This window comes from Talpa europaea (genome assembly GCF_964194135.1).
Source record: "Talpa europaea genome assembly, chromosome: 10".
NCBI classification, from domain to species: Eukaryota; Metazoa; Chordata; class Mammalia; order Eulipotyphla; family Talpidae; genus Talpa; species Talpa europaea.
The window spans coordinates 18,954,024-18,977,721 of NC_140077.1; the positions used below are offsets into that span (position 1 = coordinate 18,954,024).

Sequence of the window (23,698 nt, forward strand, 5' to 3'; positions counted from 1 at the left end):
TGCTTCCTGCAGCAGTGTATCTTAATAGATTCGCCTGTTCTGCTCCCCATGCTGTCTCTGGTGAATCTTCTCACCACCCACCACTGCACCTCAGTTCTTTTATGCACAAATAAATAAAAATGAATGTTAAAAAAACTAACAACAAATGCTGGCAAGAATGTAGCTCTTGGGCCTCCCCTGGTGGCGCAGTGGTTGAGCGCTGGATTGCCAGGCTGCCTGCAGCCTCTGCAGCACCAGTTTGATCCCCGGCCACCGGTGAGGGTCCCACAAAAAAAAAAAAAAAAAGAATGTAGCTCTTTTACACTGCTGGTGGGAATGCAAACTGGTCTAACCACTATGGAAAACTGTACGGAGGACCCTCAAATTACTGAAAATAGATCTGCCATATAACCCAGCAATTCCACTCCTAAGAAATCTATCCAAAGGACACAAAAACATTAATTTGAAAGGAAACCTGCACTCCTATGTTCATTGCAGCACTATTTATAATAGCTAAGATGTAAAAACAACCTAAATATCCCAAAACAGATGACTAGATAAAAAAGATATGGTATACATATTTACACACACACACACACACACACACACACACACGGGAATACTATTCAGCAATCAAAAAAGATAACTCATGCCATTTGCAGCAACATGGATGGAGCTGGAGGGAATTATGCTCAGTGAAATAAATCAAAAGGAAAAAATATCGGATGATTTCACTTCTAGGAAGTATATAGGGAAACCAAACAAGGGGTAGGGAAATAAAAAAAAGGAGAGAGACAAAACTAGCAGGCAAACTATAAATTGGAGACATAGAGCAGGAGAGGGGAGGGGGAGGTATCAAAACAGGGGAGAGAAAAGCACAAGAGACTATGGCAATGGTTCACGGGTGGCTTGGTGGTGGGAATTTTATGGGGATTACACCTGAGAGGAAAAATCAAGCATTATACAAAAATGAACAATGATGTAAAATATAAATATATTTAATTAAAAAAAAAAAGATTGTTGACTGCTACTTTACAGCACTAAATGGATAGCTAGAGTTTTGAAAGACTCAGGTCCAGTCCTATCAGTGTCAGAATTATTCTCAAAGAAGATTTCAGCTTTGTTAACTTGGGGGAAGTAACAAAGAAAACTTGAGGTGTGATAGAAGGGAAGAGGTATCGGTGTCTTCCATTTCTCTTAGACCAGGAGAAATTTACATACTTTTTTTCAAGGTATACTTGGCCCTTACTACTAAACTCCATTTACTTTGTTATTATTATGTTAAATGCAGCACAATTTAGGCAAAGTAACTTTGTCATCATCTCCATACCCAAAGTATAGAACATAAAGTGAGATATATCTCAAACAGCCGTCTCTTGTATTATTTCCATAATAGTATCGCTCACACACGGATATCAGTACTACCAAACCACAAGTTTTGCCTCTTGCTTCCCCTCTGGTGGAAAAATACTTAGGAGCAATAAAATGGCCAAAAGGTGGCAGCAGGAGGGAAGCAGACCAGAAGCTAGAAGAGAAACAAAGAGTTCTCCTTCATACCCTGGATGATCAGCGTCTGATAATCCAAAATCTGTGATCAGGGATCATCTGTTCCTTCCATAGAAGCTGCCCTGGCTTTTTCCAAAGCTGCTTATTGAAGTAACCTTTTTCTTTTACTTTACAGATCTATGTAATTGACAGTGCAGATAGAAAAAGGTTTGAAGAGACGGGTCAGGTAAATAATTCTTCCATTGAGATACTTTCCAAATAACTGGCTATTCATTAATCTATCTTGTAAATGGATGAGAGTGAAGGGGGTATTTTTTTGTTGTTGCTTAACTTTTGCAGTTCAAACAAGACAATTATTCCGGCAAGCATGCAAAAATACCAGTTGCCTGGGCCTCCCCGGTGGCCTCTGCGGCGCCGGTTCGATCCATGGCGTGCTCTCCTGCCGCCCGCTGCTCCCCTCAGCAGTGTACTTCGGTCCTTCTGCCTACTCTGCTCCCCGCTCTGGCTCTGGTGAATTCTCTCACCCTCCCGCGCTTCTGACTGTACCCAGTGCTTGTATAAACAAACAAACAAACAAATAAATAAAAAAAAAATAAAACATGCCTCTAAAAATACCAGTTGCCTAAAAAGAAATTAGTTGATAATACTTTAAACAATTTTTGATTAAAGTTTTTAATCAAATTAAATAAATTAGACATAAGCAAATGGAGCTTGCCACCATGTCCAAAAGCTCTTAAGATTTCTTCCCATGCCACATAGAAATGGGAGCCATCAAACGAATTCACTGATCATTTCAATGTACATTTCTCAATAACAACCTCATTGATCCCAAATTCTATGGGATAGGAAGAAATATATGAGCCACAGCTAAGCTGCTCTTGTTTACAAGGCAAGAAAAAAGGTATACCTTGAATTCTAAGATGGCTTCCCACGCAGAGTGCTTGCCAACATGATGACAGAGGCAGTGTTTGTGTGCAGCTTTTCATACCCAGACTGAATACACTGAGAAGCAAGGACTAGAGTGGACTTCTTTGGAAAAGATGCTCACATCTCATTTGAGTCCTTGGCCTGGGTCCTAAACTACCACAGGTGGCCTTCCAAAGGTAGCAGACCCCATGTTTATGTTCCTTTTCCCCAGAAATTAAGGGGAGAACTCTTCAGATTTCTGGAGGCAGCCTTGCATACCTTGATGATTTTTGGATCATCACTCATGTGAACCACTGCTGAATAGGAGTTTGGAGGTGAAGGGTCTCAGATACTCATCTGCTTCTCGAACCTTCCAGTTATCTTTGACAGCTTAAGTAGCTAAAGTGTGGGTTAATGAGGGATAGGTTGGTCCTGACATTTAGGTAAGTATACATCCTTTCCTGTACTTATAGCAGGCAGAACCAACATAGAGTTAACCTAAAAGTCAGGAATCTTGTCAAATGGACTAATAACAGTTAAGGTGTGGATTTGGTGAATTACAATGCACATTCTTTTTTTTTTTTAGATTTATTTGTTTGTTTGTTTATTTGTTTATTTATACAAGCACTGGGTACAGTCAGAAGTGCAGGAGGGTGAGAGAATTCACCAGAGCCAGAGCGGGGAGCAGAGCAGGCAGAAAGACCGAAGTACACTGCTGAGGGGAGCAGCGGGCAGCAGGAGAGGTCTGCACGCCATGCGGGACCCTCCTCCGGTGGCCGGGGAGCAGCTGGAGATCGAACCAGCGCCGCAGAGGCTGTGGGCAGCCTCGCAACCCAGCGCTCAACCACTGCGCCACCAGGGAGGCCCACAATGCACATTCTTAAAATATTTTGGAGCTAGAGATTGATGAAGCAGAATTATAGCCACTAAAGGAATTGTCATTTTCAGTTTAAATTTAAATATAGGGCCTTCCTGGTAGCACAAGGGGTAAAAATGCAACCTATGAAGCTATCCGCAGCCACTGCAGCGCAAGTTCAATCCCCAGCCAGGGAGCTACCCATATGGCACAGCAGACCTCTCTTGTCTCACCTACTGCTCCCCTCAGCAGTGTATTTCAGTTGGTCTGCCTATTCTGTTCCCCACTCTGTCTCTGGTGAATCCTGTCACCACCCCCCACACCTCTGACCTATACCCCAGTTCTTGTATATGTAAATAAATCTTTTAAAAATAAATAAATTTAAATGTATATATGTATGTACATATGCATAGAAAGTTATTTGCAAATAATTTACCTTGGGTAAATTTCAACCTCTAACCACAACTGTGTTGTCCTTGAGCAGTAAAGTCCCCTACAGCAGGCCCATCAAGGGGGCTTGTTTAAAATGTAGATTCCTGGGTCTTACCTCATACTTTCCAATGACAGTATCACTGGGTTGGACCCAGGAATCTCTCAGGGGATTCTTCCATAGGTTCCAAGCATGAGAGCCACTGACTTTGGAAGTTACTAGTTGATCAACTTAACTTTTGTTTTTCTCTAAATTAGAAGTGCCTGGTTAAATGTCACAGATTTCATTATCCCTCCTTCTCCATCCATTCCCCAAATGATCCAGGAACTAGCCGAACTACTGGAGGAAGAGAAGCTAAGTTGTGTGCCAGTGCTCATCTTTGCTAATAAGCAGGATTTGCTCACAGCAGCTCCTGCCTCTGAAATTGCAGAAGGACTGAACCTGCATACCATCCGAGACCGAGTCTGGCAGATCCAGTCTTGCTCAGCTATCACAGGAGAGGGCGTTCAGGTGAGAGTACCAAAGGCTTGGCAGCAAGCCAAAATAGTCTGTCTCTTTGGTTGGGCTGATCTAGATATGAAACAAATAGCTTTTGATTGACAGACGATCTATTCCAGGATATGAAGGGTATGGAGGAGGTTGGTTCTTTTCTATTTAGAGACCACTCTGATATCATTAACTGCTCTAGGAAAGCCATAGATAAACTATCCACACAAGCAGCAAACTCTCCCATTGGAAAGGAGGTCATAACAGAAGACTTTGAAAATCCTGTCTAATTCTAAAATTCTCTGATGATTGGGTTTTGTGTTGTGTCTAACATTATAGATGCTAAATAATTGTGCTTTCAAGGTAACAGAGCCATCAGTAACCATGCACACTTGTATCCTGGAATTGTGTTTTCTGTTGGCTCTCTCCACTGCCCTCAGGGTTGGTGATGCTAATTTAGGCCAGAAAATGGTTGACACCTGAGAGGCCATAGCATCCAAGAATAAACAGTTTCAGCTCTGATGCTTCCAGCCAACCTGCCACAGACCACTTGACACTTGGCATCTACCCTGTGGGACTACTTCTTTATTCTGAAGCCACACCATGCTCCACATGCCTCATTTCATACATCTGGTGTACCGGTCAGGAAGTGACACAGTGCCCTGAGAATGGCCAGCACTTGCTCTGGGATGCAGTGGGGTAGTAACAGCATCTAAAAAAAAAAAAAAAGTATCTTCCCTTCTTGCCCAGGGACATGTGTTTCTAGTGGTACAACCTGTTTGCTCTCCTCTCAGTTTGGTGTAGCGGGATATAAGCCTGGGATCTGATTCACCACCACTGTCTTCTGGTAGTCTCTTTCCATTTGCCTTTTAATATTCTTCCCTCTCTTCTAAGACATTAGACATTGATTTCTTAAAACTGCCTGATTGCTTTTATCTTGAGCAAATAATCACTTCCTAGAATTATCTCAGTTCTTCTATCTGTTTGCTGCTCATTTTTTTTAAAGATTTATTTATTTATTTATACAAGCACTGGGTACAGTCAGAAGCGCTGGAGGGTGAGAGAATTCACCAGAGCAAGAGCAGGGAGCAGAACAGGCAGACTGATGAAGTACACTGCTGAGGAGAGCAGCGGGCGGCAGGAGAGGTTTGCGCGCCATGTGGGACCCTCGCTGGTGGCGGGGGATCAAACCGGTGCTGCAGAGGCTGAGAGCAGCTTCGCAACCCAGCGCTCAACCGCTGTGCCACTGGGGAGGCCCCAAGTTTTTATTACACAAACAGTCCAGGTTTGTTTCTGTGCTTGACCTCTAGATGTGAGGGCTGAGCAGTAAACACAAAAAGCACCCCCTCTCTAGATTTCTCAATACCTGCACCCTCAGCAGCTCTGTGTACGTGTGTGTACGTGTATGTGGTGGGAGCTCCCAGGAGTCAAAGAATACCTTGGCTGCATCCCCAGAGTGGATGCTGGAGCTCTGTGGGTCTCTGTAAGGTTTAGGTTTGGGGAGGAGGACAGGTATCAACTTTTATTTATTCCTTCAGTCCTTCCTTCCTAGACTCTAATTACAAAAGTTATATATTCTCATTGTTCATCATATCAAAGTATATAAAATTAAAAACTGAAAAGTTCTTTCCTCTCCCTTAATCCCACTTAACAAAGGGAGGTAGCTACCATTTACACTTTTCTTCTCAAGTTTCCACTATAAAATTGCACACACATATATGACTATATATCTATCCAGTTTCAAATTAACTGCATGTTTCAGCTTAATTTACAAGCTGGTCCAACAAGTACACCACAACCCCAGGATAGTTTTGAGTAGGTAAACTTGGAACATTTTATTTAGCCTCTCACTTTAAAAAAAAGAACAAGTTTTACCTAAAGTACTTCATTTGTGTAGAAGATGGTATTCACGAGGCTGCAGGTTGTTTTGATGAGGATGAGGCCCAGAAGACAGTACCTTTCTTGTGTTTGCACAAACGACTTCAGCAGGAGGACTGTGCCCCCTCTAAATGGTATAAAACACACATATAGAAAATAGAGAACATCTTGAGATTGGGGACACTAAAAGTAGAACTAAAGAAAATAAATACATTTTGTGTGCGTAATCCTAAGAAGGTGGGAATTGACAATTCTGCAATCTTTTCCCACCTAGCCAGAGTATCATAATAAAGAAAAAGCAGGGAGCCCTCCCTCGTGGCACAGGGGTTAAAGGATCAGTGCTATCAAGCTATCTGCAGCCACTGCAGCAGTTCAATCCCTGGCCAACTACCCACATGGCACAGCAGACCCCTCCTGTTTTGCCCACTGCTCCCCTCAGCAGTGTATTTCAGTAAATCTGCCTGTTCTGCTCCCCACTCTGTTTCTGGTGAATCCTCTCACTGCCCCCCCCCACCTCTGGCCTAGACCCCAGTTCTTATATGCATAAATAAATACAAATATATCTTTAAAAAAGAAGGAAAGAAAAGGCAAAGCTGGGATTAACAGCGAGGCACTTATTTCTCCAGTCAGCCTTGGGGATGTGAAAAGGGAGGACTAGAGTTATGTAGAATAGGCTGCTAGGAGAGGGACATTCATATCAAGGGTGTTTCTTCTAAGAGCTGAGGATGTGAGGGAGCACTGGTTTGGGTCCCCACCCCACTCGGGTAGCGCTTGCAAGCACAGAGATCCATTTCCTGACTGTGTCACCATCATGGAAATACAGTTCCCTTTAAATCACAGGATCTGAGGCCAAAAGAGAGGCAGTGAGCTATCAGACAGTTGGAGGGGACAGTAAGAGGACAACGAGGGTATAGACAGAGGTATGCTTTAAAATCAACCAATTTGATTCAAGTGAGACAATCATGTATGGTTTGATTTTTCTTCTCAGATCAGAGACCTTCAGCAACCAGGTTCACAGGAAATGATATCAAGAGAGATCAAACAAAGAACTGTGAGCCAAAAAAAAAAAAATCAGTGATCTTATATGGGAGGAGAAATAGTTTGAAGGTCACTTAATTAGTTTAGTAGATAGTACCATGGTGTATAGAATTGGGTAGTTAAGACTGGGATTTCAAGGTTAATGAGATTAGATTATGGTTAATAGAATGATATAAATTTAGAGAATTTAACCATTATTTGAAATGGGTTATTTAATAAAAATGTTAATTAAGAAGGGAATCTGTGTCTATTGTCCTTTAATGGTAACCTCTGGGAACCAGAGAAAGGTCATGGAGTTTTCTGTGCAAACACTTTTCATCACAGAACTCTGACTGACCATGTCCCTTCCCCAGGTTGTGTTTCTGACCTAAGCTTTTGCCCACTCAACCAGTTTAAGTTTTCACTTTAAAAAGAATCACTTTATTAGATTCTTTTCTTACTTTGCTTAGTTTAAGTGCAGGCCTTTAAAGATTCCTATTAATTAAGATTTTATGTCTTCCTAAAAGTGAAAGCCTTGGGGCCTCCCCTGGTGGCGCAGCGGTTGAGCGCTGGGCTGGGAGGCTGCCCGCAACCTCTGCAGCGCCGGTTCGTTCCCTAGCCATCAGCGAGGGTCCCACAAAAAAAAAAAAAAAAAAAAGATATAAACTAAAAGTGAAAGCCTTCACTAGAAAAATATCCATAAGATCATGTTCACACATGGATACTGTGTAGTGATTTCTAAAATCCCCTAAATTCTATTCCACCTGCCACCCCCACTGCTGGTCAGTAATGGGCGAATCTACCAAAATAATCAAACTCTAAATGGGTCAAGTAATATCTGGCACCAAAGCTCTAATGACCTTGAAAGAAAATGTACAAAGGTTAAAAAAAAAAAAAATAGACCTGGAATTGCTGTTGGGTTCCAGATGTTTAAAGACAGCTTGTCTATTTACATTGTGTTTTTGTGTCTGTGTAATCAAAATGCGTTTGGGACACCTGTTTTATCCTGATAAATAACACCCTCCAGTGGGTGAGGGGGGAAGAGCCACAGACCCACTGGACGGTGAGCTGTGTCCTCTGCACTAACAGCTGGTCTATCGTTTCTGCTTGGTCAAGTGGCTTAAGTGCAAGATTTGAGATATGAAGATTAGTGCTTCTTAGGGTGGATTGCAGGGTCTTGTTCTACCTGATGTTCTACCGCCCCTGCTCTGGGTGTGGACATTGACTTTTGGGGGCTTCCAGAGAACTGGAAACCGATCTTTCTTTACCTGATTGATGGTGACGAGGCAGCCAGCCCATCATGTAAATTAAAGCAGGTTTTCATAGGAAACTGCCAAGCTCAGAGAAGGGATAAAGGCTCTAAAAGCTGAAGGAGAACATCAGTATTGGGAACTGTCCTGCTGAGAGACCCATAGACCAGCGGAGGGATCAGAAGAGACTCAGTTACATCAAGCAGATGAAGGCAGAGAGAGAAGAAACGGACAGAGATCTGGGCGGGTGGAAACCTGTAGCCTTGCTGGGATGCCTTACAGACACAGAGGCGCTTCCCTCCGCCCCTGGGGCAAGGCCAGCGTTGCTAGGGCCTCTCCTAACATGCACCATCTAGCCCTGGGACTCTCAATTTTTTCCCCCACTGGGTGTCTAGAAAATAGTGAGCAAAGGATCATCTGGCTTAGAGCCAGAGAAAGATAGAGAAATCAGTCCTTCTTCCATCTACAGACCTGAATTTGAACACCAAACTATAGTCCTCCTTGCTGGTGTGGTTTCAGGTGTTTGAAGACATTTTCTCTCTAAAACACGGTTGTGTTTAAAATTGTATTGTATTAAAATTCCCTCTTAAAGTGGAGGTCTCTGCAATTTCATCTGGTCTTTAACAGACCTGCCTATACCAGTAGCTCTGAGCAAGCAAAAGGTTAGCTTCCCCACTTGCACTCACCTCTTTTTATACCTAGCGCATGTTCCCTGTCTCCAAACAGAAGGGGTCCGGCTCACTGCGATCTCACCTCCAAGAAAGGTCTGATAGTAGCCTGAACCCTGATGTTTGAGCTCAGCTTTGGAGTGCCCAGCCCAGTTTTTGTTTCTTGCTTTTTTTTTTCTTTTTCTTTTGGGTGGGTTTTTCCCTTAATATGCCAACAGAAATTCAATTTTTTTAAAAAATGGTATTTGCCACTTCATTCTAGTCCTGGCATCAGTTGTTTTTGATTCCAAGTGTGCATGGAACTGTTTATCTGCAAGCCAAACCTCAGCTTTATTTTCAAATGTCCAGACCTCTCTGTAGACTAAGAAAGCAAGCTCAGGACATGCAATTTTGCTACCTCTCGGGTGCAGTGCCCTTTGTCACCAGAAAAAAATATTAATAGCAAGCAATATTTTATGTATGCCGCATCCAGCTGCTCCTTGACCCTGGGAGCCCAGTGGCACGTTGGGATAGGCTGCATTGCTGCAAGGCACTGTGCTCCTTGTCGCTTTCTTAAAGCAATTACTGATGTGACTGTGTAGTCCTTATGGCATTAAATACCAGGCCCACCCAACCATGTCTACCACCACTTCCTTCCAACCATCGGGCAGTGATGGATGCCTTGTAGAGAGATCAAAATGGAAGGGGCAGAGCTGTCAGGGCCCAGCTTCCCACAGAAAGCAGCATCATGAGTCCGGGAAAGTCGAGCTCTGTGATTAGGTTTCCACCCATCTGGCTAGGGGCAGCCTTTTATTTTTCCCAGTGGTTACAGTAGAGAATAATATCATGACATGGTGAATTTTATTTCATCTCCATGAAGCCAAAGCTCAGTATTTGAGGTTCAATGCTTCGCTTTCGTCTCTGTTATTGAATTGAAGCTAATCAATGCAAATTCCGTTTTGGTGAGGTTGGCCAGGGGGTGGTGTCCAGGAGGAAAGGGAGGATTCCTCAGGCCATAAGATTGTCATCCCGGTGTCAAAGATCAAATGTGCAGAAAATTGGTCAAACCAGTTTTTAACAATAAATGTTCAGCCATTAAACAAACCGATGAAGTCATTTCCTTCTTAGGAGGCAGAGCAGCAACCTACTTCGAGTAAAGAATCACCTTTTCTCAGTTGTCTGCTGCAAAACAAGACAGAACCTTGCCAAACGAAGGCAAGAGCCATGTGCCACACTAATTTAAACACAAGATGCCAAAGAATCCTCCCCTTGTGTGATTTGTCTCTAATGTGGCTTCCTCTGGCAGTGGTGGTCTCGGCAGCTGGTTAATAGGCTAAGAATGTGCGGAGAGGTGTAGGGCAACCAGGCGGGCGGGCAGGCCAGGGGCTGGGAGGCTCAGGAAGTAACTCACCTCAGCCCTCTGCAAATTTGAATGCATTCTCTGGGCTCTCTCTGGCGTTCTCTCATGGTCTCCCTGCTTCTGTAATCACGCCATTAGTCTTCTCTTAGCTGTCCTGGCCATAGCCGGCCTCTGTTTCTGAGTGACGCCGCCCTTATATTACTGACCTCTAGGCTCAGGTGTGCACACTTACGCATGCGTGCACATCCATGCTCCAGGTGTCCACAATCAGGGCTAACACAATCAAGGCCACAGGTGATAGCCATGGAGGCTAGTGGCACAAAAAGCCTGAGCAACTCACTTACCCTACAAGCGGTAAACATGCAGGCTTCTACATGCACAGACCTGGTGTCTGGCAGTCCAGGAACCAGAGCTGAGTGACTGAAAACAGACCCTGCCACCTTCAGAGTGGCGGCCAAGCCAGGCAGGGCACTTAGTGGGGCTACTCCAGTCTCATGCCCCTGCATTCGGCTACCAGTCATAAGAAGAAAGGGAAAACTGGAACTGCTTGCTCCCTTTCCCAGCCCCAAGGTGATTCCCAGCTCCCCGCTAAGCCTAGAGTAGAACCTCCCTCTAGCAGTTGCCTGATGTAGTGGCAGAAGACGCAGGGCAGGTTTTCTCTGACCCAAGCAGACGGGGTAAAAGAGGGAGTACAGGAGCCCTCGGTGGCTTTTTCAGAGTTTTATTGAGTTGGCCAGGTACACAGCAGGCAGGGGTGCCCCCAGCAAGTCTCCACTCTCTCCGGGCTCTCCTGCGTTCTCCTCGTGGCCGTTGCAGCGCCACTCCTTTCGCTCTGCTCTTCCGCTGGCGTCCCCGTGACGCCGCCCTTGTAAACTCAGTCTCAGTCCAGGTGAATCCATCTACCTATGCCCACACCCTACTCCAGGTGTCCGCCACCAGGCATGCATTCAGGACCCCAAGATTCCATCATCTATCCTGACGGCGGGAGGGCAGAAAAGCCTGATACTTTACTTACCCTACACCGGAACTCCGTGAGAAATGGCAAAGGATTATGCAGCGTGGCTGCTGGGCTCTCAGCCCATCACCACACTGTGCTGTGCCCCATTTTGTCCTCCGAAATGGGAAAAGCATAACAGTATCTATTTGACAGGGTTGTTATAAGGATTCATCTGAAAGATATAAATTATGAGTCTACTACAGGCCAGACATCAAGCTAGGTTCTGTAAACACAACCTCAAGCCAGTCTGACCTGGACCTTTCTCTCAGGGGAGCTTGCACAGCACTCTTCTTCCTTCCGATGGGCAGCTTGGCATAGCTTGGCCCCATTTGAGTGAAGAGCTTTTATCCCCAAACGCCAAATATTTCAGATCAGAATGGCCTCCCAGAGGCAGGGCAGCCATGGGGCTTTGCCCCTATTAACTCTCCTGTGCTTCCCACACTTCTTCCAGCTACCAGAGGCAGCTGCATCCCTCCTCCCCTGCCCTATCCCCCTCCAGACCAGCAGGTCAGCAGGTTGGTATTAACTTCTGAGCGCCCTCTGTTGGCAGGACTGACTGGCAGGACTTTGCTTCCACTGGCCCTAGACGGCAGGAGAAGGACATTGCCCCCCCCAACACTCCTGCCCCAGGGCTCCACCTTTTAAATCCCCCCTCTGCCTCTACAACAGATACCCAGGAGAATGCTGCCCCTCACCCTCTACCTTCTGCTTTGGGCTCCTGCAGCTGAGTAAATATTTTTCCTATCTCTTTGACTGCATTCATGTTCAGTTACATATAATAAAAGGAGCCCCCTGCCCCCTCTGTAATCAGCCATAAAACTAGAAAGAAAATGATATTCATTCAGGGTGGGAACACTGTTCTTGGTTTCTCTGAGATGATCTGATAAAATACTGCAAGTCTCTATAGAGGAGAAAATATTGAGGTGCGATCCTTTGGTAGTGTCTGTGCGGGTTCCTGGAGATGGAAGTGCCACATAAGTGCTGAGCTATTCAGCTGCAAAGGCGCAGAGTAGATGGTTATCTTATTCATCCCTCTTTTATTTGTAAAATCTTTTTTGTCTCCTGGCAGGTGATCTTTTTTTTTTTCCTGGAAACCAATTAGCTACTAAAATTAAACATGCTTCTCTTTAAATTAATCCTTTTCATAAAAATGGTCTTAAAATTGGCCTCAGCTTTTCAGAGTAAGCAGCTGACCCAGTTGTAATTGGAGATGCACTTGGAGTCCACCTTTCTCCCACCTCGGCATTCCTCCGCCCTTGTGCCCACTGCTGCCAGGTGCTCTCCACCTTTGGGCTTCCGGCCATGGTCAGCCTCCTCTTGGCAGATGCCCTGAGGTCTGCTCTGGGACAGCCAGCAGATTATCCCAGTTCTCCTGCCCATAGTGCTTTGATGGCAACTGGTAGAGTTTTAATCACTGTAAATTCAGGTTATGGTCAGATTAGCCAGGAGATAGGATGCCTGCTGGTTGTTTTGCAATGATGTATTGTTTATGGGATTAATGCTCTGAATGGCCAAGGGTGTCAGCTGATATTTATTACTTTAAGCTGTCTCAGCTGTTCAGGTTCAGCAGCTCGCTGCATGGTCACAGGAAATGCGGGGCTCTGCGCGTGTGTGCCCTGAGATGTGCAGCTGTGACTGAGACCCCGACGAGCATGCATTACAGAGGCAGGGGAGAGGGACTCGTGGCAGGAACCTCCTTTAATTTTGTTCTGGGCTTCTGGGGGAACTATGCACACCCGTGAAGGTCAGAGAGACTCCGGGGACAGGGAGAGCGCTGGGGTTGGCTGGGAAGGGGGTTGAAAAGGAGGTCATCTCTGGCAGGCCTGGCATCCGCCAGGAATCATGCCGCCTGCCAGGTGGCTGTAGGCATTGTGTGGTTTTACCTCTGTCCCTCTCCAGCCTGCTAAGAGAGGACACTTTCAAGGTCACTCTGCCTTTAAGGGAACCTTCTCCCCAGTCCCTCTGCTTAGAAGTGCACAAAGCTACAAGATTCAGGCCAGGCCCTTTTAAACTGACCTGTGGTGCTGCACAAAGAGAAATAAATGCACATTGCCCCAGCTTGCATCTAGTAACACACACTGCAGTCGGTTTGTTTTTCCAAAAAGAAATTTAATTTAACCCAAGTGTACACGGTCACACTGTAAACACACCAGGGCACCAGAAGGGTGGCTTATTGAATTTAATGCCCTAGCAAAGGTCAGCTTTTAGAAAAAGCCAAAAATGGTTGGAATCTTTCCTGATAGCTCCTCAGTGAGGCCTTGGATCCAGGCAGATGTGTTTATTTTTTCAGAGGGAGTTCCTGAGGACCCATCTCAAGTTCAGACACAGAGCACGCCCCTCCCTCCTCCCTCGTGAGCTCTCAGGGGTCCCCTGCCTCCTCCCTAAGAGGTCATTGTTCCTGGGCCCTTGGGCTGGCAGACTCCCTAGAGCTGGTGGTGGGAAGGGAGAACCTAGCCCCCCACCCCAGGGTTGGGTGAGTGGTGCCTTGCTTACAACTAACCCACCTTCCTCTACCCATTTCCCTCAAAGGATGGCATGAACTGGGTCTGCAAAAATGTCAATGCAAAGAAGAAATAAAATCTAGACGAATGGAGATGCAGAAGCCGCGGGAGCTGAATTCTGTCCTGAAAAACACTAATTTGCTGCTTTCTGACCAAATGTTTTTCCATCTGTGTACAGCTACAGCTGTTTGAAGAGAGGGAGCAACACGATTTAAAGAGAATCCCCATTCCAGCAGTAGATTTAACTGATCTCTGAGGTTCAGTATCATTTTTCAAATAAAGGAATTATATTATTTCCTTCTGCATAATTGAAATAGTATTAAATGTCTCAAAGCACATGATTAGAAAATGAGATCTTTTAAATGAGTAAGAGATTGCATTGCAGTTTAGACAATTCCAGTGGGCTTTTCTCTTTTGAAAAGAAGGAAAGAAAGAAAGAAAAAGAGGAAGAAGCAGTTTATGCTGAGTCCCGTTTATTTACTGACCTGTCCCTTACATTTCCCCCAATGGTTTGGAAATCACAGTGTTTGCTAGTCCTGTTCAGTGATTTTTACCAATGAAGCCAGGGCTGCAGTCTGTCCCTCAGGAAGCTGCTGGGGTGGGGGTGGGGGGGAGGAAAGGGGAGGAATAGCAGATGATTAAACCATTTTGTCATGCAGGTAGGAAACTATGTAATCCTCACCCTTTGGAAAGGAAAAAAAATCCTTGCAAACAAGTCACCACAGAAACGTACCCTTCCAAAACCCCCCAGCCAGCCACACCATGAAGCAAATTCTTATGACTTTTTGACTTTAATGACATCTGGAATGTAAGGAGAAGTGGGAGGTATAATTCCAGAAAAATTACAAGGTCCTTAAAAAGCCTTTACATGGAGGACTCAGACTGGCATAAACAGGCTTTCTCCAGTTCAGTGGAGCAGGGAGTAGCCGACTCAGATTAGCTGGCTTCTCCACGGCCGTCCTATAGAAGGGATTTCTAAAGCTCAAAGAAGTCTGTGTTTAAATGATCACAATAGGCCGCTGCTATCAGATTTTAAAAATAAACGCAGCTTTAGCATGAACCTGCCCCACTGAGAAAAGAGAAGCAGATCGATCTTGAGAAGAGATCAATTTCTACAGTGCAGGCAACTTGGTGGTGTGGGAAGGGCCTGGGTGGAGAGGGTGCGCTGCTGGGAAGAAAGCTGCTGTGTACGATTACAGGCGGGGTGGGGTGGGAGTGGGTGGGGGCCCATGGGAGGGGGGGAAGCCCGAACCCCCCCCCCCCCAGCTGCTGGTCTCCTCTGCCTCTCTCCAGCAAAATGTGTCCTCTGTTGATTGACCAGAGAGGAATGATGGGAGCCTTCTCCTGCCCCATGTTGCAAAAAGAGCTTGTTTCCCGGAGCCTTAAGAAATCCCCGCCTTCCGACACAGGGAAAGCAGGCCAGAGCATCACCCAGTTCCTGAATTGAACTCTGTTCTGGTGTCTGAGCGCCAAGGCTTTCAGAGAATGAATGAGAGACTGTGCGGGCGCTGGTGGGTCCCAGGAGGCCAGCTGCTGCCTCATCCTGGGAGGTGGCCCTTCCCAAACCCAGCAAGGCATGTGAGCAGACTGAAGGGGCCAGCCAGCTCCTGGGCCACTCAGTCCCCAGCTTTTCCGGACAGAGGTGCTCAGGTGAGGATAAAGCCTGACCAGCTTCAAAGGCGGTCTGGGGTGGAAGTCATTAACAAAGCCAGACATGGGGGAAGGCGCCCTGGGGTTGCTGTGGACAGACCTGTAGGGACTTGCAGCACAAAAGAGGGTGAGGCTTTTGGAACCATCGCAGCCTCCTCTCTGGCGGCTCTGTCACCCCCGTGCGCCTCTCTAGCTCTGAATAAAGGCAAAACAGAATGATGGGGAACCAGAAGCGCCCCTTTCGTCAGGCACCAACTGTAGCTCCAGCACTTGGAAAGACTTTTCCCTACCAAGTAATGCACCAGGGGTGTTATCTGAGGAGCAAAATGCTTGCTTTGGGGGCTGCCATCTCAGAACCCTGCAGTCTGGAACTTTGACTCTGGCGGTGGATGCTCTGAAAAATATTTTTGTTCTTCTGCGACCAACTTGGGGAACTGTTCTAACGAGCCTTCCCCAGGCCTCAGCCAGCAGGCAGGGGCTGCTCCCACCTCTGGTAACAGCCTCTGCGGAGGGGCAGACTGGCCTTTCAGCTGAAGACAGGCAGTGCGGACGCCAGAGCCCCCCCCCCCCCTTCCCTTCGAGCCCCACTGAACCTCCCGGGGCTCTTGGGGCTGCACGAGGGAAGCCTGGAAAACGCAGCATTTGAAAACTTCATTTGAGGAAACAAAATGCTTCTGAAGCGCCCTTTCCTCGGCCCAGCCCCACCCGCGCCCCCCGGGGCCCGACCCGCTGACAGACTGTGAAACCAGAGAGGGGGGGCCGTTCCCCCACCCCCCACCCCGCTCCGGGGAGCCTCTCCCCGCGCCCCGCGGCGTCCGAGCGCGGGGAGGCGGCCGGGCGCGGCCGGGACGCGGGCTCCGACCGGTTGTGGGAAAACGCGCGGCCCCGCCCGCCTCCCGGCCCGCCCCGGCGGCTCCTCCTGGCCGGGTTCCCCGCGCCCGGGGCCGCGCACCCTTCCCCTTCACTCTCCCTCGGTTACTATGGAAACAGGGGGGTCGTGGACGTGGGCCGCGCCGGGGAACGTGTCGGCGCAGCGGAGAGCAGCGACTCCGCCCGAGGGCAGGAATGTGCCGGGGTGACGGCGTCCGCAGCTCCCGAAACTGCTGGAAGGACGAGCCGGTCCTGCCCCCGCCCCCGCCAGCTCGGCTCTCGCGCTCTCCTGGCTTTTGACAAATTTCTTTATTCCCCTCTGGGCTACAGCGGTGGCTATTTTTGTGCCACTCGGCGCCCCACCCTCACGTCGGCCGCTCCTTATCCGGCCTGGCCTGGAGGGTGACACGGTGTCACCCTCGCCAGGCCTGTGCCTTGATTCCCGGCAGAGTTTGCTTTGATTCCTCTTTCCCTCTCGGGGGCCAGCTCGTACTTCCTTTTATTTTTAGCTCTGCACTCCATGTGGTTTCAGGGTTCAGTCTGATCCATCCAAAGGTTCTTTTTTTTATAGTCCCTTTTGAAAATGATAATCAAAAGAAGGGACGTGGTATTTGGTCATGTGGGAAAGTCAATGTATAATTTAGATGTCTGTCAAAAATCCGACAAATAAATTTAGCAGAAATGAAGGCAGCCTGGAGTGTGTGTTGTGTTCGTCCCTGAAGCTTGGGGAGGGACTTAAATGTGTTGTCCTTCTGTTAGAGGGCAACCCCGATATGAAACGGGTTGCCTGGTCCAGATGTTAGCTTTCCTCAAGGTGCTTTCTTCAGCAGGATATAATATTATTAACCCCAACAACAATAAACATAACCCTTTAATAAGCCCCTCCTACAGGCCAAGCACTTCACAGACATGGGGGTGGAGGGGGGAAGCAATATTAGTCCCACATGACAGCTGAGGAAACTGAGGTACTGGTCTGAGTTAAGGAATGTGCCCAAGATCACAGAGAGTCCTGAGTGTAGAGGGGACTGGGTACCTGGGTCTGAATGCTGCACAACTGCTGGGGACAAAGACCCTATGGCCCATTTTCCAGCAGTGTCAGCACCCAGCCTTCCACATCGCTACCAGGAGTCTCCTCTTCACCCACACAGCTGCCATGGGGGACCCTATCCCAAGGGCTGGGTGTCCTCTGTCCTCATAAAAACACAGGTGGAGATTTTGTGTCATCCTCCCACAGTCAGGAAAAGGGGCGAGGCCATTAGGAAAGTTAGAGCTGGAAATAATACTGGCAGTTACCTAGTACCTCCTACTGGGCCTTCCTTTTAGGGAGTGTTCAGAGAGCGGAATACACTTGCCCACCTGTCCAGAGTCACAGAGCAGATGGCAGAGATGGCATTGATATCAGGCTCTGCTTCTTCAATGGTCTAGAGACATACCAGCATGGCTGATCCCAAGGGCCATCTTTAAAGGGCAAGCTGGGCTTCCCTGGTGGCTCAGGGGTTAAAGACAGCACTATCAAGCTATCATCAGCCGCTGAAGCAGGAGTTCAATCCCCAGCCTGCTGGCCGTGGAGATGCCCACATGGCAAAGCAGACCTCTCCTGTCTTACCTGCTGCTCCCCTCAACAGTGGATTTCAGTAGATCCACCTGTTCTGCTCCCCACTCTTCCTGGTGAATCCGCTCTCACACACACACACCCCGCCCCGCACCTCTGCCTTACACCCCAGTGCTTGTATGCATAAATAAATAAATCTTTAATAAATAAATAAAGGGCAAGCTGTTGGCAGAATACAATGGAGCTAGAGGCAGGAGAAGTGAGGGTCCAGAATTGCCAGATAAATCCCAGGACATTCAGTAAAACTTGGATTGCCAATAAACAAAGAACCATTAATACAAGCACATCCCATGCAATATTTGGGACATACTTTAACACTCAAAATATTTCATTGTCTATCTGAAATTCAAATTTACCTGACCATCCTGTTTTGGGGGGTTTTGTTTTGTTTTGTTTTGTTTTGTTAAATCTGGGGACTATCCAGAACTCCCTGCTCCATAAAGGGACAGTGAGTTACCTTTAAAAAGTATGTTCCCTGTAATTCAAAAAAGAAGTGGGGTTCAATCCTCACCCATCAATATCTTGTTCTCTGATCTTGGGCAAGATGCTTGCTCTCTTGTGCCTCTTCACCTATGAAGTAGGACTAAAGTGGTGGGGAGATTGAAAGAGATATAATGTAAATAAAGGGCCTAGACCCAGGGCAATACCCAGCTCTTAGTAAGGACAGTGCCTCAATTTCTTATCTGTAAAATGAGGTTCCCATCATCTATCTCATGGCGTTTTCTGGAGGATTAGATGAAGTTATGTCTGTCGCATGCACGTAGGTGCTAAGTCATTGATAGCTATTATGGTAACAGGCAGAAATTCTGGATTCCAGGCATTCCCAGACCCCCAAAACCTGCCTACCTCCCCTCCCACGTGGCTCTCTAACTTTCAAGGCAACAAGCAAGAGACCAACAGCCTTCCCAGAGGTGCTGGCAGCCCCTCCTTTCGGGGCTCCCAGGGCCACCCCAGCCACACCTCCTGCAATTAGATTTGTAAGTGGGAACAGGCTCTTGTCAGAGGCTCCTCATTGGCTCGGGGCAAAAACACAGTTTAGCGCTCAGTCAAGCTGCATTTTAGGGCCTCTGTCTCTCTCTCCCCCTCTCCCCCCTTAATTGCAATCTGTTCAGTAATTTCCTTTTCCAACACTGCGGAACATGGAAAAGCCCAGCACCAGAATAGGGGCGGGCAGGAGGGAAAGAGCGCTCCTGCTACTGCAATAAATCTGCTGGCCCAGCACTGAGGTGTGTGTGTCCGGATCCAGTCACCCACATGGGGATGTGAAGATATGACTGACTACCAGGCCCCCATAAGATAGACCAGGGCAAATTGTTCAGGAAGCACCCACTTGTGCCAGGTGCTTCATATTTTTTTTTTTCACCCTTATAACAATATTACTAACCGTCAGTGTTATTACTCACAGTTTGGGATGGGCCTCACAGAAAATGATCACACAGGAAGAATGGCACAGAGCCAGGATTTGCACCCAGGCCTGTTTGATTACTGGACCCCAAGTTCAGAACATAACTTTTTCCTTTGTTGGCTTCTAAGCTCAGAAAAGGAGCTAAGGAATCCTCTTGCATGAAGGAACACGGAGAGGTTTCTTTTTCCAGAATGAATAGCAGTGTCCCAGAGACAAAAAGCCTTGCTAAAGAAATGAAATATTAATGACAGAATTGCAGAGAGCATGCTGAGTTAAGGAGGGGCAGGGCTTATGGAGGAACTTGCCTGGAGACCTGAAGCTGAAAGCTATGAGGGATACAGCGGAATTACCATTTAGCTAAGCAAAATGCTACTCCTGTAAGCCATTAGTTGATTTGGTCCCTCGAGTGGGCCTGCAAGATAACCACGCCTATCCCTCTTTCCCAGGTGCGGAAACAAGGCTCTCAAAGGTTACCTAGGATCACACAGCTAGAAAATGGATTGGCTGATCCTCACCGACTTGTCGGCCATTTCTGTTTACGACGCCATCTTGGCTAAATGCAGGACCCGGGGCTGCTGGGAGCAGTTGGGGATTCGGGCTCCAGGGAACAGGGACTTGAATGAGATGCATACCACTCTCTACCACCCCCTTCTTCAAGGAGCCACAACATCTTTCCTGAGTCCCAAAGGTGGCTGCTTCTCTAGAGGCTGCCAGCAGAGGGGGCTGAGGATGCCTGCTCCACCATGACGACACAGGAAGGGGAGGCTATTGGGCCCAGACCTGCCCTCAGCTGCCTCCCTTCTCACCCAAGGCTTGGCAGTGCAATGCAGTGTCCTGGCCCAGAGTGGAGCAGCCCACAGCCCTGGGAACCCACTTGGACCCCTGGAGAAAAGGAGCAAGGGCCCCACCCTGTCTTTCTTGGCCTTGTTAACAGAAGGCGTGGCCCCACCTGACCTGCATGGGACCAGACACTCCAGGCCAGGGTGGAAGGTTGACAATAGCTGAGGGTGTCTTGCTAAGTGCCCTTGTATAGGGCACAAACTACGCAACCTTACTTACTACCTAGTACACCAACCAAGTCCCTATTTCCACCTAGAGGGGCCACTCTGGGAGTAGGAGTCCACCAGCCTGTCTTGCTGCCTCATGTGAACCACACTGGCAGATCCCCCTCATCCCCCTTGGGCTCTTTCTGGGGACACGGGGCAACCCAGATCTAGCACTTTCAAATATGAACTTCCCTGTAGCTCCCAGGAGACAGGTCAAAGCACTTTTCCTGCCTGGATGCTACAGATGGCTTTTGGAGAGAAGGGGATGAAGAGCTTTGCCTATCCTGGGGGCAGGGATACAAATTAGCCCAACTCCCTCTCCTCCATGCCCCTGACCCTTATGGGATTCAGCAGGGATTTACCATGACTGACTTCCAGGCCCCCTTCTCACCGAGATCTCTGGCTCAGCCAGAGCAGTGGGTTGAGAGGAAGAAACAGGGGGAGGAAGGGGCATTCAGGGGCTGCTGCGCTGCTGATCCAGGCAGGGGGGAGGTGTCTGCACAGCTGCAGGCAGCCCCCCTACCCCCAGCCTGTGAATGGGCACATCACCCCCTCCTGCCTGCCTGCCACTGCTCCTGAAACAGTTGGTCCTAATGAAGGCGAAGCAGGCAGGGCAGCTGTGTGCTTTATCCATATGCATGGGGAGGTGTATATTTATCCTCATGGCCCACCCCACCCTGCAGCTGCTGCCACCCCCTATGCCAGGAGGGTGAGTGGGCACAAGCGCCCTGGCTCCCCCGCCCCCCACCCCAGGCCTCTACTCATTCCAACCCTCCCTCCCCAGCCCACTCCCACAGCCTTCACTTGACCCATTTTGGAAGCAGAAGTTTGTGTGTGTTTGAGAGAGAGAGAGAAAGAAAGAGTGTGCACACATCATTTCCCCAGTTGGTGCTTTTGATTTCCTCTGAAGCATCTTGATTGCGCACGTACAATGGCATCTTGCTGCCAGTGCTCCCTCAGCAGCTTCTGGCTCTGTGCCGCCTCCTCCCCGGGGCTGGGGTTTTCTGCTGACTCTGGGACCCATGACTGGCTGACAGCGAAGGAGAAGGCCTGATCTGGGCTCCCATCCCTTGGCCTGAGCAGTGGGGACTGGAGGCCTAGCCAGCCCTAGTCCTTCCTGCTCCTTGGGCTGGGGCCAGCAAGCACCCTGTCCCCCACCTCCTTCCCTCTCACCTGCCCCTCCTGCTGCCTCCTAGCTCTGGCCTCCTAGTTGCCCCTGCCCGGCTGCTAACCCCCCTAGTGCTCACAGTCATTTTGCTGAAATGTGATTTTCTGCTCAGAGGCCTTCAGACCCTGGCTGCTATGAGATAGTCAAGGCCAAACTGTTCATCCTGTCATTCAAGGCCCCTCTGATCTGATTCTAAACCTTGTTATAGACCCCCTCTCTTATACTATTCTTTTTTTTTTTTTTTTTTATAGAGGCATGTTTTCTTTCTTTTTTGTTTGTTTTGTTTATACATGCACTGGGTACAGTCAGAAGCGCGGGAGGGTGAGAGAATTCACCAGAGCCAGAGCGGGGAGCAGAGCAGGCAGAAGGACCGAAGTACACTGCCGAGGGGAGCAGCGGGCGGCAGGAGAGGTCTGCGCGCCATGTGGGACCCTCCTCCGGTGGCCGGGAAGCAGCCGGGGATCGAACCGGCGCCGCCGAGGCCGCGGGCAGCTTCGCAACCCAGCGCTCAACCGCTGCGCCACCGGGGAGGCCCTCTCTTATACTATTCTTTTTTTTTTTTTTTTTAAACTTTTTTTTCCCCAGAGATTTATTTATTTATTTATACAAGCACTGGGTACAGTCAGAAGCGCAGGAGGGTGAGAGAATTCACCAGAGCCAGAGCAGGGAACAGAACAGGCAGAGTGACGAAATAAACTGCTGAGGGGAGCAGTGGGCGCGGCAGGAGAGGTCTGCGTGCCATGTGGGACCCTTGCTGGTGGCCGGGGATCGAACTGGCGCTGTAGAGGCTGCGGGCAGTTTCGCAACCCAGCGCTCAACCGCTGCGCCACCTGGGAGGCCCTCTTATACTATTCTTACCCCTCCTTTAGAGCATGATTCAGGTCATGCTTCCCCAGGAAGATGGTCCTGTATCCACAGGGCTCCCCTGTGAAACTCCTAAAGCCCTGACAGCTTAGACCCTTGGCATTCATTCATTCATTCATTCAGCAGCAACAAAGGACAAGGATGTCTCATGTTCAGGTGCTGTTGCCCCAACTGCCTCCCTGACCCCACCACTCCCTGCTCTGGCCCCTCACTCACTCTTTTCAGCTGCACCCAACCCCTGAAACAAGGTTTTTGCCTCCTTCATGCTTGTTCTTTCTGGCTGGAACATTCTTGCTCCAGATAGACCCAGACCTTGCTTCCTCATATTCTTTTTTTTTTTTTTAAAGATTTATTTTATTTATTTATGCATAGAAGAACTGGGGTGCAGGCCAGAGGTGCATGGGAGCATCTCCTCACATTCTTGAGGTCTCTGTTCATTGTCACCTTCCAGAAGCCTTCCTGGGCCACTTCCCTATGTAAAAATTGCCAGGGCCTCCTGGTGGCGTGGGGGTTAAAGACAGCTCTATCAGGCTAGTGCCAGCTACTGCAGCACAAGTTCGATCCCCAGCCAGGGAGCTGACCCATATGGCGCAGCAGACCTCTTGTGCTTTGCCTGCTGCTCCCCTCTGATGTATTTCAGTAGATCTGCTCCCCACTCTCTGTCTCTGGTTAATGCTCTCACCCACCTACCCCCCACCATACCTGTGGCCTACACCCCAGCTCTATATGCATAAATATATTTTTAAAAAATTGCCATGCTCTCTCACCTCACTGACATGTCCCTATACACCTACCCCAATTTATTTTCCTTCCTGGTACTTATCACCAACTCACATTTATTGATTTATTGCTTTCATCTGTCTCTTTACCACTAAGCATCAGCTCCAAGAGGACAGAGTTTTTCTGTCTTATTCATCAAGGTATCCCCAACAGCACAACAGTACCTGGCATTAGAAGGAACTCAATAATTATTTGTTGAGTAAGTGAATGAGTGAATGAATGAAATAGGCTAGCTCCAAAAAAAAATCAGAAATGACTAATATTCATATCCCCAGGGACTCACAGGCTAGTTAGACATGTAAGCTACACAACGTAAAACCTGACATGTGAAGTACAGTAGGTGGAATATCCAATGAAAGCACTAAGTACATGCATGGATATGTGGTTGACCCAATGAAACACAGATATGTGACAGCAGTCAGTGCCCCACAGTGGACTATGCCAGCATCAGACCTGACTCATGCCACCCAATACTCCTCGCACACCCTCT

General features: G+C 48.1%; 1 protein-coding gene across 1 annotated transcript in view; it reads left to right on the top strand.

Moving 5' to 3' along the window:
- Positions 1-13,889, top strand: part of ARL3 (ARF like GTPase 3) — a gene marked incomplete at both ends in the record, with an annotated part of 32,185 nt that extends 18,296 nt beyond the window's left edge. The window contains 3 exons of the mRNA XM_084244566.1: positions 1,661-1,711; positions 4,002-4,187; positions 13,842-13,889. Of these exons, the coding sequence (XP_084100692.1) occupies positions 1,661-1,711; positions 4,002-4,187; positions 13,842-13,889 (285 nt within the window). The remainder of the gene's footprint in view (positions 1-1,660; positions 1,712-4,001; positions 4,188-13,841) is intronic.
- Between the last annotated feature and the right edge of the window lie 9,809 nt (positions 13,890-23,698).